The sequence below is a fragment of the Podarcis erhardii genome, assembly GCF_964252035.2.
Source record: "Podarcis erhardii genome assembly, chromosome: 5".
Lineage (NCBI taxonomy): Eukaryota > Metazoa > Chordata > Lepidosauria > Squamata > Lacertidae > Podarcis > Podarcis erhardii.
In genome coordinates this window covers 51,169,074-51,187,002 of record NC_138509.1, presented here as the reverse complement: position 1 = coordinate 51,187,002, position 17,929 = coordinate 51,169,074, and the positions used below count along the sequence as shown (strand labels likewise).

The 17,929-nt window shown below is 36.8% G+C and overlaps 1 protein-coding gene across 2 annotated transcripts in view; it reads left to right on the top strand.

Annotated features, from left to right (window-relative positions):
• The window catches only part of NHLRC2 (NHL repeat containing 2), a 33,728-nt gene extending 16,104 nt beyond the window's left edge, over positions 1 to 17,624 (top strand). For both annotated transcript variants that reach the window (XM_081863034.1, XM_081863035.1), the window contains exons 6-11: positions 6,463 to 6,562; positions 7,224 to 7,455; positions 7,813 to 7,935; positions 9,420 to 9,629; positions 11,917 to 12,142; positions 12,891 to 17,624. In XM_081863034.1, the coding sequence (XP_081719160.1) occupies positions 6,463 to 6,562; positions 7,224 to 7,455; positions 7,813 to 7,935; positions 9,420 to 9,629; positions 11,917 to 12,142; positions 12,891 to 13,147 (1,148 nt within the window). In that variant the 3' untranslated portion in view covers positions 13,148 to 17,624. The remainder of the gene's footprint in view (positions 1 to 6,462; positions 6,563 to 7,223; positions 7,456 to 7,812; positions 7,936 to 9,419; positions 9,630 to 11,916; positions 12,143 to 12,890) is intronic.
• The last annotated feature ends 305 nt before the right edge of the window (positions 17,625 to 17,929 follow it).

The window sequence follows — 17,929 nt, the reverse complement described above, 5'->3', positions numbered from 1 at the left end:
GTATGGACCTCCGGAACGAATTAAGTACTTAACCTGAGGTACCACTGTACTGCCTCATTTCTGTAAAAACAGGTTGATTACACTTCTGTGAAATTTCTATAAAATCAAGTTGAGTAGAATCCTTCAAGACTTTCCCTGGAGGTGAGTTTAAATCCAACTTGCTTTAATATGTATGCTGATCTTATTCATTGAATTAGTGTTGCTGTATTGATAAAGAATTTGTTTCCAAAATGAGAAATCAGGTAATGCAAATATATTAATCACCATTTTGTTAACATAAACTCACCTAAAGCACTTTATACCGAATAAAACTGAACAATTCGAGCAATCAAGCAACAGTATTGATAAAAATAAGCAACTGCCCCCCCAGCAGTGTTGAATACACTAGATTTTATTTCATGCAGGGAAGCAAAGGCTCTTTGGCACACTGTAACCAGGCCCTAATTTTAAGCTGTAATGTGGTGGAAAGAGAACAGTGGAAGGATGTTGATAAACTTTGTTAACATTAGAGCTATTCAATCTGGAGTCTTAAAACAAATAAGTAGAAATAGCTGCTGTTTCTGGTCATGTTTTTACTTGTTGAAAGTATGTTTACCCACTGTGTACAGAGGAATAGCTTGGGATGCAAACTGAATGCTTGAAAGATTTTAATGAAATCTCTTATAGGGCAGTTCCTTTCTCTAGGAGAGAATGAATATAAAGAAACATACCTGACTCTTCCAATAACCCTGTGTGAGAGTCAGTGTGTGGTGTCACTGTTACTAACTTTGGATTTTAAAAATCCAGCTTCAAATTTCTGCTCAACTATGAAGTCAGGGAGCGGCCTTGGGAAAGTTACCGTCTCTCAGTCTAAACTACCTACCTCTGTGTTGTGAGGCTAATACAACCTCACATGGCATCTTGAGTTCCCTAGAGGAAAAGTGAGATGTTAGTGACAGCTATTATTATTATTATTTAGACCCTATCAGTTTGCAGTTTCCCTTGTTTGTGATCCATATCTGTTGTCCAAGAGAGATGGGAGAATGAGAAACAAGCCCGATTCTCTTTGAGGTGGCAACCTGTGTCAGATTTACAACTTCAGATTATCGTTAGGGCTCACTTAATGGAATGTTATCTATATGTGTTCAAAAAATAAAGATCTCCACACAGATGAAATGTGCCAGAGAGACTGCAAGCCATAACCATTTCCCCAGATTTAGTTTTTGTGTCAAGGGATGTTTTGTATGGTGCAGCATTCCATCATGTTTAAAGTGATACAGCCCCTGGCATGGGTTTACTAGGTAGGTCAGTCCTTTGTTTCCCTGGCCTGTTGTGTTGGGACTACTAGGGAGACCCCCCACCCCCAAGTAACTAGGATGGTAAATAGGATGGGCTGCTGCACACTATTGATAGTGGAGAAAGCTGGACCTATATATTGCCTACCTGAGTCAATCCATTTATAGAGAAATGGTTATATTGGAATTAGTAGATAGAATCAAAATGACTCTTTTTTTACAGGAAAGGTAAAAGGAATGCAGTTATGAGGACTATTAATCCATCACTATCTGCATTTTATTGTTGATTCATCTTTACAGTGGAGCTGTAATCGCAAAGCAAAAATAAAATGCTTTGATACTGCAAACAGCGCTGGCAATGAGAATGTATATTCCCTAATAAGGATAAGCTGTTGCTTTGAAACTACTCCTTAGCTGGAATGTGGAGTTTAACTGCACAAAAGTGAAGGAATTACTTTATTATTTTTATTAGGGTAGCTGTTTCAAAGTAAAAGTGCTTTAGGTAAATTCATAGAAGGATTGTAAAGTGTAACTGGGGATTCTACTAGCATAGTGAGAGACATGTTTAAGTATAATATTTTGGTTTCCTCTGGGATTTTTCAATAAGGCTCATCTGTTGTATTAAAAAAAAATCTGCAGTATGTCCACTTTAGATTAAAAAATAACATTCCTTGCTCATGGGCCAGATGAAACTATTTTGTAATAAGCTTATTGTTTAAACTAAGGGAGACTATATAAAATACTTCTGTATTTTAGTTCTTGTTTTGTAGACATTGAGCAAAGCCAATTATTTCCCGGATTTTTGGACTATTAATGGCTGTTGTGATATAGTAAGGCCTTAGTCCTTGCCATATCCTGCATGTGATTATAAAAGCAGTGAGAATCTCAATATAACTCTGTTCAGAACTGTGGAATACAATGAGTGTTTTATAAAATATCTGAGGAGGTACAGCTATATATGGTAATTGTTTTTCCTTCCTTCCTTTCTTTAATATAGCACATATTAAATACAGTTTCTTTTTCTTTCTTTGCTCAGTGACAAAAGCCATACAAGTTTCAGTTTTCTATTTGATTTTTTAAAATGTTGTTTGCGTCACTTCTTGTGATGGAATGCATGTTTTGAGTCACAAAAGACTCCTTTTTGTTCCAAAATCTCTCAGGAAATATAGTAGGAAATGTACTCTTTCTAGGATCTCTTGCAGAAGTAATTTTCTTAGAGGAAGATCTGACTAATTTTTTTATTACTACAGAGCCATTTTTTATGGAAACACACTACTTTGTATTTAAAATGCTTTCATAAAATCTAAAATACAATGATTTTTTATCTTGATATGCATATTTAACAATCTGCCTAGAAATCTGAACAATTATTTTAATTATCTTAACGCTTCCTAGGCCAGGGGTATGTTACAATTTTCTGTACCTCAGTGCTATATTGCAATAGATATAAATTTCTATACAGCAAAAAATCCCAAAATTACAGGGGGTAGAATTTTTATAAATGAAAGGAAATACCCATGATTTGTATTTGGAGAGCTGTAGGAAGGTGTAAACAATGGAAACATTTCTAAACTCTGATTTGTCCAATCTCTCTCCCCTGTCCCTCCATGGCTTCTTCCTGAAATGACTGCTGCCAACCAGCAAAATACCCTCGGGTTACGTTACTCTCAAGTAACATAAACTTCAGGTTGCAAAAGTGGCAAACCCGGAAGTACTTTGCATTCACAGAAGCGCTCTATCGCACCGCGTGTGTGCGCAGAAGCGGCGCCTCTGGATGCAGATCTTTTGGTGTGCACTTGGACCCCCAGAACAAATTAAATTCATATCCAGAGGGTCCACTGTAGAGACAAAAGAATAACTGATTTGTCCAGCTCTTCTGTTCCCTGATTTGTCCAATCTCCCCACTCCCTCCCTGCATGGTTTCTGGCCAAAAATGGCTGCCACCAACGAGCAAAGCACAAAATAATCACAAAATGTGTTCAGACTCTGGCTGTTCAGATATCTGAATCAGCCATGCATATAATGAGGCTTGGATTAGTGAACTTTCGCATAGCAAGTGTTCAGAAAGTGGAACCTGCGTGTATGGTAATATATTGTTCACCGATAACAACCTACAGGAGTTGCAAGGACAGCCCATGTTGACTGCATGACAGTATTTTTATTTTATTTTAAAGCAACTGGTAGAAGAATAGCACGTACTGCAATCCTACGTTGTGCTATAAAATAATGAAATACTGGGCAGCTTTGTGTTGTATTGAGTGTAGTGCTTACAAAAAAGGGGACAACTTTGCTTTTTTAATCTCTGTATAGATCGCAAATATCTCCCATTGTGCAAAATAGGCACCTTTAGTTTATAGAGCCTCATAATTGTATTTATTAAGATCCTGTGACATTTTGATTGGTAATTGGAACAGATGTTAGATCATGCCTATAAACTGGCAAACTGGAAAGTTTGTCTTCCTCTCTTTTGTTTGTTTTTCCTCTAGAGCAGGGATTGTCAGCTGGCAGTCTGTGGCTTAGATACAGCCCCTCAAGCAGTTTTTAATGACATATTTGTGTCCAGTACAGTGTTATGACTGAGTGCACGTGCTGCATACCTATCAGATTCCAACTGCCAACTTTTTTATAGACCTGACAGCTGTTTGGAATAATGTGGCATCCATTTTCATAGAAAATTGACCATCCCTGCTGTACAGGGAAATCAAGTAGGTGAATATCTTCTGCAGATAATATCGTTACCATAAATCTCATTCAAGATAAAATATAATTTGAGGTAGCCTAGTTGTATTAAAAATTTAGAGTATTCAGTTTAGCCCAAGTATGGGAAACCTCTGGCCCATAGATCAGATTAGGCCCAGCGCAGATTCCAGTTTGGTCTGTAAGACCGCTTTCCCCAAATGATGTCTACCTGCCCCATTCCTGACATCATCTGTGATGCCAGGTGTTGTACAGGAAGTGGCGTGGCTGGAAAGAATCGGTTGGGAGCAAGTGAGACTTGCGGTCAGGATCAGTTAGTTGATCAGTGCTTAGAGGAAACTCCACTTGGGTGAGGTTCGGCTGTGCTACGAAGTTCCTGATCAGAAACTCCAAAGCACAATCATTCTCTGCCCAAGCAGACTTGCTGATAGGCACTTACAGCAAGCCTTGCTTGCCAAGGAACAGCTGGGAGTGCACTTTTAAGGCTCCCAGTTTTTCCTTAGCAACCATGTCTCTTACCTACCCCACAAAGCAGGGCTTGCTTTAAGCACAAATATTCTTTTGCATCTCCAGCTTGAATTCTAGCTGGCAATACAAAGGTTGTTCGTCAGCAAGCACAGCTTGCGCTGTGCCCACAAAAGAAATACGTTCCTTTGCATTGCCAGTTTGAATCGAAACTGGCAGTGCTATGGATCTTTCTCTGTTGGCACACCCCTGGTTTTGCCTGATTAGCTGAGAGCTGAAGAAGAGGAAAACGTATCTTAGTTAGCATTCCATATGTGATGAAAGAGTAAAACCACTGAATTGTTTTCTTTTATGTTTATTGAATTTTAATCATGCTTACTTTACATAAAATTTGTCTACTGTACTTTTGAAGAGAAAGTTTGCATCAATAAAATTTGTAAAAAAATAAAATACACTGACATCTCAATCTTTATGCATGTTTTATTTGAAAAAAAAAAGCCGTGCTGATTTTTAGTGGACTGTATTTTCAAGCCAGGGTGCATAGGATTGCTGCTCTTGATAACGTATTTCAGTTATCAAGCCCAAATGTTAGTTCCTAAAAGTGTCCACCAGAATGCACTCTGCTTTCAAATGAAGCATTATTATAAATAAATGTGTTCATCACCTTTCAGGGGGAAATCCTGTGTTGTTCAGGAAAGGAAGGATCCTGAACCCATAACTGTTCTTATTGGATCTTTGTAAGATAGAAGTTCAGGATCTTAATAGAGGTGCGCAATAGAAGATTAGAATGTATCATACATCCTAAATAATGGGAAATGGCTTTAGAATCTATTTGGATATTTTTTTAGTTAGATTGATCCAGCAAAGATTAATATTTTGGGTATACTGAACTTCATTGTCCAATGCAGATAGATGCTGGAGGTATAATACTGAAAAGAAGAACTTTTTGCATTTAAAGACTTTAAAGTTATGCATAACAGAACTTAGTACAAAGTACCTTTCTCTTTCTGTATCTCGTCCTATTGGCTCATGACATTGCTTTTACTGGCCAAGAATGACTGTGGAGGTTTTGACCTAGGTTTCCAGAGGAAATTATAATGACTTTCTCTCCCTTCCTTTTCCTGTACTCACCCCACAAGGGAAAAGGAAATTGTGCTTCTAAGAAGAGTGGTTTTCTTCTTAGTTCTGCTATTGAATGACACATTTTACCAAGCTTTGACAGATGATGCAATTTCTGACTAGAACTTTCTATATTTGTGCTTTTGAACCTGTGTGACATAAACATTTAGGTTTCTGTAGTGAAATATTGACTCATATCTTAGATGCCCAATCAGTCACTGCAGATATCATCTTATCAGGAGGCCCATTCTGCCCAATACAGTGTCATGACATCTATTTTGAAATTCCTTCCCACTGAATATTAGGCGCCATCCTGGTTGTCTTTTCAGTGCCTGCTGAAGACCTTCCTCCTTCAATAAGAGTTTAAGGAGAGCTCATTTCCAGTTGGTTTCTGTATTGGAATTGTTTTTATATATTGGAATTGTTTTGTTGCTTGTGTGTTTGCAGCCCTGGTGTCCTTTGGGAGGAAGGGTGAGGTATAAATTTAATAAATAATAATAATTGTGTGGCAAAGAGTTTGCAAAGATTTCTGAATTCTGAGTGTTTACCATACGCCACACAGATTTACAAATTAACTTTCGTTATATATTTTCCACATCTTCCACAATGTTAAATACCATTGTGTACTCGTTTTTGTTTTGGCAGTTTTCTTTATATCGACTTGCGACTGAAAAGCATGCGCCTCTTACAAACAAAATTTATACTTCTTTTTTGACCATTTGCCCTTCCATTCTTATATTTATTCCATCCCCCCCTGTACATTCAATAACACCAACGCATGATTATGTTATCTTACTGAATGGCTGAATATTTGAAAAGTGTTGGGCTGGGTGGTGGTTGTTTTTTAATGCAAAATGTGAGAAAAGCTTCCAACAAGGGCTCATCCAGTGTTAATCCTTTTTTATAGTTTCATCAACTCATGAAGATGATGTTCTGTGGATTGCCATGGCAGGAACACATCAAATCTGGGCACTCATGTTAGAATGTGGAAAACTACCAAAAGGAAGGTAAGCTAGAATGTTATGTTTAGAAACACCAGGTCAATAATTGGTGGGTGGAATGTGTAGACTGACTAGGTGGGGTTTGAGAATAAGAATAAGACCTGAGAGACGAAGGTTCAAGTCCTCACTTGACCATGAAGATCAGTGGGTGACCTTGAACCAGTCACTGCATCTCAGTCTAACAACAGGATTGTAGGGATTAAATGAAGAGGAGGAGAACCGTGAGCTCCTACAGAAGAAGGTGGGATATAAATGCAATAAATATTAGGCATCACGGCTTGCTGTACTTTTCTGTATTTACATTTCTCCATCTTTTACTTCATTATCCAAACAGTTCTGATCAATCAGCACTTGGTTCATAAACGCTCTTGCTTCCAGCGAAGCAAGTGTATTTGTTGGTCAGTAGTTTTTGCTTAGTATACTTAGAAAAGCATAAACGGAGGGGAAAGGGGACAAGGCCTGCTTATTTTCCCAATGAAGCATTTGAAGCAGGAAAGAAAACTGATTACCTCAAAATGAGTAAAATGCAAAAAAGGAAGATTTTCCCCTTTATTCTAAGTATCCAAGTTTTTTACAGTAAGTAAAAAACTTACTGTATGGGGGGGGGCAGGCTGTGTGTTCAAATAACAAGGCAGGACTCATGGAAATGCCCATTTCTCCTCTTTAGTGACTTGAAAAAAGGAACCTGCCTTCGGTTTGCTGGGAGTGGAAATGAAGAGAACCGAAATAATGCATATCCCCATAAAGCAGGCTTTGCCCAGCCTTCTGGTCTGACTGTTGCTGCTGAAGAGCCTTGGAACTACCTTTTTGTAGCAGACAGTGAAAGCAGCACTCTGCGCACCATTTCTCTGAAAGATGGAGCTGTGAAACACCTTGTAGGAGGAGAAAGAGACCCAATGGTAAGTTCTTGCTGTTTGTTCCTATTCCTACTCAAGTTTGATTTAACAAGATGCCCAATAGGGATGTGGTGTGTAAGCTTATTTTGTATGACTCTTCATGTCTTATAAAAGTTATTATAGCAATTGTTAATATAAACTTGATCACTGTGGTAGTGCTCCTTCCCTGTCATTCCAAAATGTTAACTTCATAACTTTAACTGCTGATGCTTTTATTGTGCTTTTAATTGATAGTCTGAAGATCCATCATGTTCAGCAAGAATCTTAGTTTATTTGCGCTAAATAATAATAATAATTGAACCAATTTAATAATTGTATAATTCTTTCTCTGTATATATATATATATGCTTTTGAAAAAAGAATTTATTTGCCTTTGGTGATATTGATGGAGCTGGAATAAATGCAAAGCTACAGCATCCCTTAGGAGTAACCTGGGACAAGAAAAGAAATCTCCTTTATGTTGCAGATTCCTATAATCATAAGGTGAGCCTGCATGGTGCATTATTTACTGCTTGAGTTTCATTTCACCAACTTTACTACAAAGTTAAGTTTTAGATATTCAGTAAAACTGTTATTTGGAGTTAAAAAACAAATTATAATTCATTTATGTATGTTATAACAGTTGATTTTTTGTCAACTTCTGCTTTTTTGTGGAAGATGCTTTTGATTATATGGAGAGGCAATAAAGGTGCTAAGACTGTATTCCTATTTGCTTATATGGACCCCCAAGACAAGTCCAACGTCGGGAATCAGATTTATGACACCTAAAAGCAATAAAGCTGTAGATAGAGTGGTAGAAGGTGGCTGGCTAATTTCTTTTCTAATGTTTACTGAGAAAGTTCTGGACAATTGCACAGTTGACTGAAAAATTGCATTCCCTCTTCCCTAGGTTTGCCTGATAATGCAAACCCAAGCTCTTTCAGCTGTGTACTTAGTCATGTTCATAAAAAGCTGTGGAGTCATTGTAAACATGGGTCACTTGTAGATATTACTGATGTGGTGATCCAGATCTATGGTAATGATGGCTGCAGAGAGCCCTGTAAAACATGTCAGAGATAGCTGGCATGGTCATATGCACTTTGACAAAAAATGCTTTGACAAAAAATGGCACATCTTCAAGAAACATGAAAAGGGCTTGCATTTTGGCACTTCTTTTCCTGCAGAAATTTTGGGAGTCACTTATTAATAGTATCTTTTTCATAAACACTTAAGAAAGTGACTTTATGAGTATGTCAAATCCCTCATACTGCTAATAAATAACACTTGAATATCTTATTACTGGCCTATAATGTCGTAGCAAGCCAGAAGTTTGTTCAGTGGCCCAGTTTACACTTCACTGTAGATGTTAGTTGCTGGTATACCATGAACATGCCTGACTTGGTTGTTTTGGTCCTCCCTGTTCATATTGAGAGGAAACAACAATGAATGAGTTAGCATTATGTCTGAACCAGGGGTCGTTGTTTGTTTTAGTCCCAACAAATCACAGTCAGTAAGTAAAGAATAAACCTTGTCTACAGATCATAGTATGTTGAGAGTGAAACAAACCACACTTCTTGATACAGTGGTACCTCGGGTTACATACGTTTCAGGTTACAGTCTCCGCTAACCCAGAAATAGTACCTCAGGTTAAGAACTTTGCTTCAGGATGAGAACAGAAATCGTGCTCCGGCGGTGTGGCAGCAGCAGGAGGCCCCATTAGCTAAAGTGGTGCTTCAGGTTAAGAACAGTTTCAGGTTATGAACGGACCTCTGGAAAGAATTAAGTACTTAACCTGAGGTACCACTGTACTGGAAATACTAGCTCCCCCTCTGTGATAGCAGGACACTTAGCAGGCAGCATTTTCTCTAATTGTGACACTGTTCCCTACTTTACTTTCTTCAGAATTTTATCATCAGTAGTATAGTAAAAATAAGTACACGATTCTGTTTTATTATTTACAAAGTTCCTCGTGCTTTGCTTTTCTCTAGATAAAATTTGTAGATCCCAAGATGAAGAATTGTGCTACATTGGCAGGTACAGGAGAAGCAAGCAATGTCATCGGTTCCAGCTTCGCTTCCTCAACTTTCAATGAACCCGGAGGCCTGTGTGTTGAAAACGGAGGTCGTTTGCTCTATGTTGCAGACACAAACAATCATCAGATAAAAGTGCTAGATTTAGAAACCAAAATTGTTTCACTGGTAAGCCACCTTTATAGAACTTTATCTGGGATTTTCAACTTTGGATAAGTTATTATAGTTGGGTCATCTTTCATCAGATATCCTAATGCTACTGCCCAGATAGCATGAAGCATAGCAGTAAATGTATTCTCATAGTGTTTTATAATGATCTGGCAAACTGAACAGCTTTTGTGTTAAGGATATCCTGTTAGGCTTAAAATAAATGTTCCATCTGTTTTAAGAGGTTGGAAAGGATACTAGTGCAATTAGAGTAAGCAGAGATACAGAAACTTCAGCTTTCATAGCATTGTTCAACTTGGATATAGGAGACCTGATTCAAGTCTCATCTTAAAGAGCAGCCTTAAGCACCATGTATTCTCTCTGCTTGATGTCTGTGCCCTCCTCCCCCAGTAAAATGAAAATAATAGGTCCTGCTTGTGAAAATAAATGAGATAAAACACTTATAAAACATGTGCAAAGTGCTTCAAACTATTTATCAAACAAACTATTTATCAAATAAATAGGCCCTCTGTGCTTGGCACAGTAAGTTAACAGACTCCTGCAGATCAGGTGCTTTCTTCTAAAAACATAGGAATTACACCAGTTCTCATGATACTGAACTCAGGAATTGCTCCTTCCCATCCCCATTACTAACTAGGCCAGTTTCTCACTGACATTCATGTCCAACTCATAATGGTCTTGATCTAGTACTAGAACTTCACTTTCCCAGTGAAGTCTGGGAACTTAAGTCTTCACCATTGCCAGCTCTCCTTGCCAATTCAAAGAAAAAAGAAAAGACTGGGTCTGGCAGAACTCCAAAGCAGCACACTTGTTCCTTCATAGGAAGTACAACCTGTCTGGAACCAAAGTCTGGACACCACAACAGATACCCAGAAACAGCAATATAAGACTTGTCCAAGGCAGAATTAGTCATCATAGGGTGATAGTTAAGGCTTACTAAGAGTAGACTCATTAAAATGAATGAACATGCTATGTTTGGTCCATTACTTTCAGTGGGTCTACTCTGAGTTAAACTTAATTACCACCTTTAACTTTCATTAATTTCTCGATGGCCTCGCACATACCAGCTTTTGCATAGGGCTGGGATATTAACACCATACAACAACTCTGGTCCTACAAGATTACTGATAGGCATGAATTTGTCACATAGTTTCTAGGATGGGGATCAGGTTTCCAACCCTTAACCTCTGGTAAAGTTATCAGATTTCCATCATTGTTTAGGAAACATATGAAGAAGCATCAATGACAAACTTGTTTCAGATTGCTTTGGTTTAAATAAATTAACCCAGCTTTTAACATGGGAGATAAACAAATAAGACTGTTCAGTGTACTTCACGTAAAGAACTATAGCCAATATTACAGCCATCTTCAGGTTCTGACTCTGCCTTACTTACATATAAGTATTTTTTCCAAGTTGTGCCGGTTACTTTTCTGATAATTTGGGTTTTGTTTTATATACCTCTATATATTGTTGTACACTGCCATGATATATGAGTGAGTAGTTTATGAATATTTTTATAAATAAAATTTTGTACAGTAAAACTATTCAAAGGAATGTTTTTATCCATATGACACTCATCAGCTGCTACTGATACTTCCTTAACAAATTCCTTAACAAATTCAAGTGAATTTTCTTGAACTAATGGAGCTAAGTATCTGTTTAGACTATAAAGCATTTGCATCTAAACAAGTCAAAATTGCCAAGAGAAGTAATATTTATTTACTCGTTTGTTTGACATGAAAGCTGACAAATACACTGGAAAAGTATAAATTGTGCCAGATTCTGTAAAATCTCCTTTACAGTAATTTGTAACAAGCAGCTTTTGTTTAAAACATTGTTCATGTCATCTTAAGATAAAGAAAAAACAGTATTTGAATGGGTAGCCATCTTGGTGGCCTCCAGATGTTGTTGGACTACAGCTCCCATCCTCCTTTCCACTGGTCCTGCTAGCCAGGGATGATGGGAATTGTAGTCCAACAACATCTGGGAGCCCAAGACTGAGAAAGGCTGCTTTATAGTGTTGGGAATCCACCTCAATTTATGCATTCTCACTGCCTATCAGAAGTTTCCCCAGGCATTGTAATGGAGTGTGGTGCCTGTTCTTGGCCTTGGTTCTCTGAAATAAGGGATCAGGCCTAAGGAAGTTTGGTAGATTTCACAGTGGTTGTTATTATTATATTTTCTATACAGTAACAATATCAAACTGTTGGCTGTCACTTTTCCAAGTCTTAGAATATGACATTATACTTCAAAACAAATGAACTTTCCTTTCTGTTTCTTTGATAGCTACCTCTCCAGAATGCCAACACCGGAGACATTCAGGATGGTCCATCTGTGCAAAAGACTGATAAGACAAAATTACCAAAGCTGCCTAAATCTGCTCCAAATCTTCAGCTACCTTCACTGACTGTGAGCCCTGGCCAGGCACTTCAATTTGCACTGAAACTCAGCCTTCCTCCAAATACCAAACTCACAGAAGAAGCACCCAGTTCATGGTTTCTCACATCAGAAGGTAAGGGGCCTCAGTTGCTTTTTAGTGTAAAATATCTGTTGAGTTTTTTAATGCTCTTTTAGCCAAGCTGTCACAGTACATTTATTTTGAAATCAGTAGGCTATGTCAAAAAGGTAAATCACTATGTAGCTTTTCTGTTTTGTAGATTTAACGTAAAAAGATCCCATACCTATTGGATAAAACCAGATTCTGGTTAGACCTATTTGCTTTCATTCAAGATGAAATTGCTGTAGTTTCATCATCAGAATTGTTATGGGCCATAATGTTATCTTCTAATGTTTCAGATAAATTGCCAGTTTAGGACTGGTGCCCTTCTGCTAGCGGAAAGTTTCTCCCACTCTAAAAAAACCACATTTTTGACAAAGCAGAAGAGCACTGGGTGAGGAAGGTGACCCTAGATCTGGGGAAGTTTCTAGATTTGCTTAAAATCTTGTGTAAGACTTTGTACACGCTCATTATAAAGACTTATTTATGGACCACTAGGGTTTATACACCACAGCCCATCTTTTCCATATTCACTGTTTTTTATACTGTAACACTTATATGTTCTCATATTCCATTGCAAAAAGGGTGCAAAAGAATAGCACTGGTGCGTTTTCCCCTTCTGTTCTTGATTCTTTGAATCCCAGCCCACATATTTTGCTTACCAAAATATTATTTTATGATTGAGGTTTCACAAAAGAAGAAAATACATCATTCAAATTAAGATAAAACTCGTAACATAGTGACGGGATACCTTTTTTTCTAGGCAGTGAATGGCTGCTTCATGAACAGGACACATACGGAGAAATTGAGGACATTTGTAAACAGCCTATAATCCCATTGCAAATACCCATGAACTGCCTATCATCTGAAGTTGTACTGTCAATCAAAGCGTGCCTCTATTACTGTAGCAAGGACAGCAGTGCCTGCATGATGAAAGGAGTCTCATTCAACCAGACTTTCCACATAGCTAATTCAAGCCAAGGTAGAACATCTCTGATTGAGCTTATATATGCATTTTAACTAAGCCAAAGCAAACAAAAAAGCACTTATTTATGTTTTATTTACTACTGCCTACTTTTAAAACAGGAATAAATTGTTTGTTGATTTGCGATTTTCCCCTTCCCCCACCTTTTCACTTCTGGTCTTCCAGCAGAGTGTAACAAATTTAGACATGTAGTTTGGTGCCAAGTTCACCTTGAAAGCTTGTGGAAAATAACTCTGATAAGTGTGATCAGATGAAGTAGAAATGCATTGTGCTGAATCATGCAAAGTGTAATAAAATTCTAGTCTTTTATTTCTTGCAGCATAAGCAATAAATGCAGAAGTGGGTTTGGGTCATTGTGTGAATAGTGGATAATCTTAACAAGGAACCCAGTACTGTAATATCATATAAGAAATTTGCTATTAAGTATGGTCAGATTCATTTGGAGCTAAACAAAAGCCTAAGTGTATTTTTCTCCTGGAATAAATGGTTGAAATGTGGATATATATTTTTCTCGATTAAAAACACTATGTTTTCCCCATAATATTTTGTATTTAAGGAACTGGTGTATTCTGAAATGATCCTAAAGTGAGCTAGGCTTATTTTTTATGCAAATAAGCTCAGTTATATAAAACTAACTTATGCCTTATGTTTTCTGGATAACAATTTATGAGAGGTCCATGTTTGTTTTCTATTACCTATCTACTTAGCAGTGGCATTCTGTATTTTTTCGCTAACTGCCATGTCTATTCACATATAATGGTGAAAACTTCAGTATTTAATTATTTTAGGCTAATTATTTTATTATTTCCTAATATTAAGATTTCTTGTTCAGATTTTTGGCAGTGCTGTGTTAAAACCAAATGGACATTGACCACACTTTGTATCTATGCCAGACTTTATTCAAAGCTATGGACATGTTTCCTTAGCACCATTATGCTTTACAAAAGGCATTTCAGTTTTTGATAGCATCACTTAGATTTATATGTTAGTTTGAAAGTCTTGGGGCATCATTATCATTGATTTGTTAATAATACTCAAGTTCTTCCAAGAGGCCATTAAAATCATTGTTCACCAAAATTACTAGTTGCTGGAGTCTATGATGGATTTAACACAAAGCTCAGTCGAAGTAAATCAATAATCTTTGCATTTGGTTGCCACCAGCCTTACATAAAGAAAAGCAAAAATGTTAAACCCGAATAAACACAATTGTAAAAGGCTTTTCAAAATAAGCATCTTATATATGTTTGAAGAGACAGATCTGGATACACATATGCACAATGATGTGCACCGAAGTGGCATATCTTCCTGTGCAAAAGCTATGAAAAATCATATTTAATATACTTGGAGCAGCATGTTAATTGAAATGACCATTCTTCTGAACTACTTCACAGCTTCACTAACACTCGGAAGTTAAATTGCTAGAATACTGGTCTGAGACTTTTCCTGCTCTAAAACTATCTTAAGATGTTGCTGAAGAATTGTCTAATGTTTGTGTTTGAAGAAGAAACCATATGGTGTGGTATAGCTTTTTTTCCTCTTCACAATCACTTGCCAGCATAGCAGAGAGTTAAAAGGTCATTCTAATACCAAAAATAACAGTATTCCTTCCAGCACTGTCTAAAAATTGAATAGTTCAGCAGCCTTCCTGGCCTATCATTCAGGCCAGGTTTCGGAACTCTTAAGTAAGTTCATGCATGTGACAAAAAAATAATAGATACAGAATTTTCTTTGCTTTTTGAAAGCTTTTTTAATACAGAGAGAAAAATGCTCTATTCCAGAGTGACAAGACAAGGGCAAGTGATTAGTAATTCATTTTTTTAATAATGTAAATTTTTCTGCCTTTTTACAATGCTCTTTTTAATTCTTTGTTGGCTAAAATCCAGGAACTAGTTCACACGTTTTCAATCACTAGGTTTAAAAAAGATTTCTGTTTTTCAAAGAACTTTCCACTAAGTCAAACTGTTCTCTTAGCTCAGGAAATTAATGGTCTCTGTCCATTCCCAGTGGACAGGATACTAAAAATATTGATTTAAGCAATTCTGTGTATCTGCAACAAAGTTTTTGTTGGCTATCAGTAGAATTAGGATTATTGAAATGCAACATATGTGCACTGCAGTATTTAAAATCTAGACTTGAATTTTGTGTTTAATCTCTCAGTATCTATTTTATATACATCTATGTTTAGGGACTAACAAGCTGCACTGGAGCTTTTTAAATGTCTGCTGTTTTATAAACTTTTTCAAACTGAGAGGCTAATATAGGTTAACAGCCAGATGTCCTTGTATATGATTATCTTCTTATTCAAACCTTTAAAAAAAAAAAGTTATTAGTAGAATCTAAAAATAACTTTCTTCTGGACTCAATGTTAGTTTGCCTCTTTTTTATGAGTAAAGGTGAATTTATTGCTTTTGTATAAAAGCCATTAAGGGTAGGTGATAATTTGCCATTTGCTTTCTACAAAAAGGCCAAATGTTGCATTATCTTCTTAAGTTTACTTATATTTATTTTACTGCATTTGATTGGAGACTTAGTTTAGAGTGTGGAAAATAATTTTAAATTAGTGGTATAGAATGGATTCAGAGTATAATTTAGTAGTTATTAATATTAAGTTAATACATTTATATCTAGCCTTGCTTCCATCATAGAACTCAAGATGGGATACATGTGGTTTCCAGGTGACCTTTACATAAGCATTCCGGACTTGTTCAGTTGCAGCAAGGTGGCTGCATCGCTAACACTTTTGAAAAACCAGTTTAAGTAGGCCACTTTAAGTAGTCACTAAAGTGATTCCTTCTGGATTTGATTACAACTCAAATAATTTCTGACCTTCATCAATGTTGGCTGGGGCTGATGGGAGTTGGAAGTCCAACAGCAGCTGGAAGGCACTACATTGGCTATTCCTAAACCAGACACCAGGGTACTATGCTATACAAGTCTTTTCAGAAGTAAGTTCAACGGAGATATTCCAAGGTAAGTAAATATAGGATTTCAGCCTTCATACCATTCCCCCACATTGCAAAACCAGCTATATTTTTCAACCACTTTCTTTCTGATCAAGTAGCTTTCAACACTGACCTTGCAGTTGTTGTGGTCTAAACATTTTCAAAGGCTGGCAGTCACTTGTCAAATCTTAGAAAAGTAAGGACTCCAGCTTGGAATGTTTGTGTAAGTGTAGTTTATTGATTATTTCTTTTACCTCTTTGATGGCATACCGATTTTAAACAGAATGTCAGAATGATTGTCCAGCGAAAAGCCCTTGAGCAAAAGGGGGGCGGATTTCCCAAATTGAATCTACCTACCACACTGATAGCTATGAGTAAAGCAGTAAAAACAATGGCAGTACACTCTGTCAGCCTCAGAACATTACACTGAAACAAAATCAATAAAATGTGTGTTGCTGAGCTGTTATTCCCCACCCTCCTATTTTAGCTTCTGCTTGACATAAAACTGAATAAACAGGTTCATGTTGGCCTGGTTCCGACATCATGGCGTACCATAGCTTAATGTGATGAGAATGAACCACAGTGAGCCTCAGGATCACATATTCCCCTCCTCTTCTGCAGTGGCCATGAGCAGGAATTCAGAAGCTTTTACTTCTGGCTTAGATTAACCACAACTTGTTTTAAAACCATAGTTTATGAAGCTGGCTGGCTTAAGCAAACAGTAGTTTACATTAAGCAGATTTATGGTTTGGACAACCTGCTACACTATCTGATTGAAATTGGAAATAGAAGCTTTTGATCTCATGATCATCCTGGAGATCATGGGGGGAGCACATGAACCTGAGGCTCACTGCAGGTTGTTCACTTTATCCTAAACTTATGCTAAATCAATAAGCAACTATGCAGGTGCTTAAAAAATGCCACTCATCACTTAAGCTGTTTTTCACTTTGGGACATCCTATTTGTGTGTGTTTTCTGTTTATCTCTCTATAATTTTCATTTGTTAACAGAGTTGACTAGAAGTATAGTTTGAAGGTCTAGTCCAGTTTTATGTGGGTTTGTTTTATTAAGACATTTAAACTCTTTCAAGGCACCTAGACTTTGTCAGATAAATGACATAAAATGAAAATATAGTTTTGTTGCTACAGAAGAAGTAAAATTGATAGCTTTCCTTTAACTTACTTAACTTTCCATTAAACTAGAGTAAGCTGAATCAAAATAAACTGGCTGAGGTCCTTAATTAAGATAGGTCTGGAACTGATTTTGTTTTTGTGTTTTACTAGCATATGCATTAGCAGAAAATCTCAAATTGAAAGTCATATTCCAGAAGGCAGAAAATTATGTAAGATGAAGGGGGAAAATATGATTTAACCTCACAGTGAACATCTTGAACTGTTGTTTTACTGTAATTGATTTGTTTGTCGTGCTCCTGCTTTTTCATGATTATTCTGATGCACAAGAAGATATTCTCTTCTTATAGTGACTTAATCACAAGCATAATGTGTGTTTGAGCTAATGCAGTTTAATTCTGTATGTGATATATTGCAATTAAAGGGCTTTTAACATCCCATCACATTTTCAACTTTTCACTTTTTGTACTTCATATGCAGTTTTTGTTTCCTTTTTTATTTCTTCACTTTATCCTGTTTAAATATTTTCAATAAAATATGAATATTAACAAAAAAATTGAAGCTTTGATACTAAGAACTTTGGGGTCCATGGGGCACAGATAACTTATGTATAGTGATTTTATTTTAAATTTAGATTGATTTATTTTTAGATTTAAATTATATTCAGATTTAAAAGCTGCCCACTGTTGCTGGCACTTTAGTAAGTTGTGAACGTTAACAGGTCCTGTTGGTTTCAGTTGTAGGA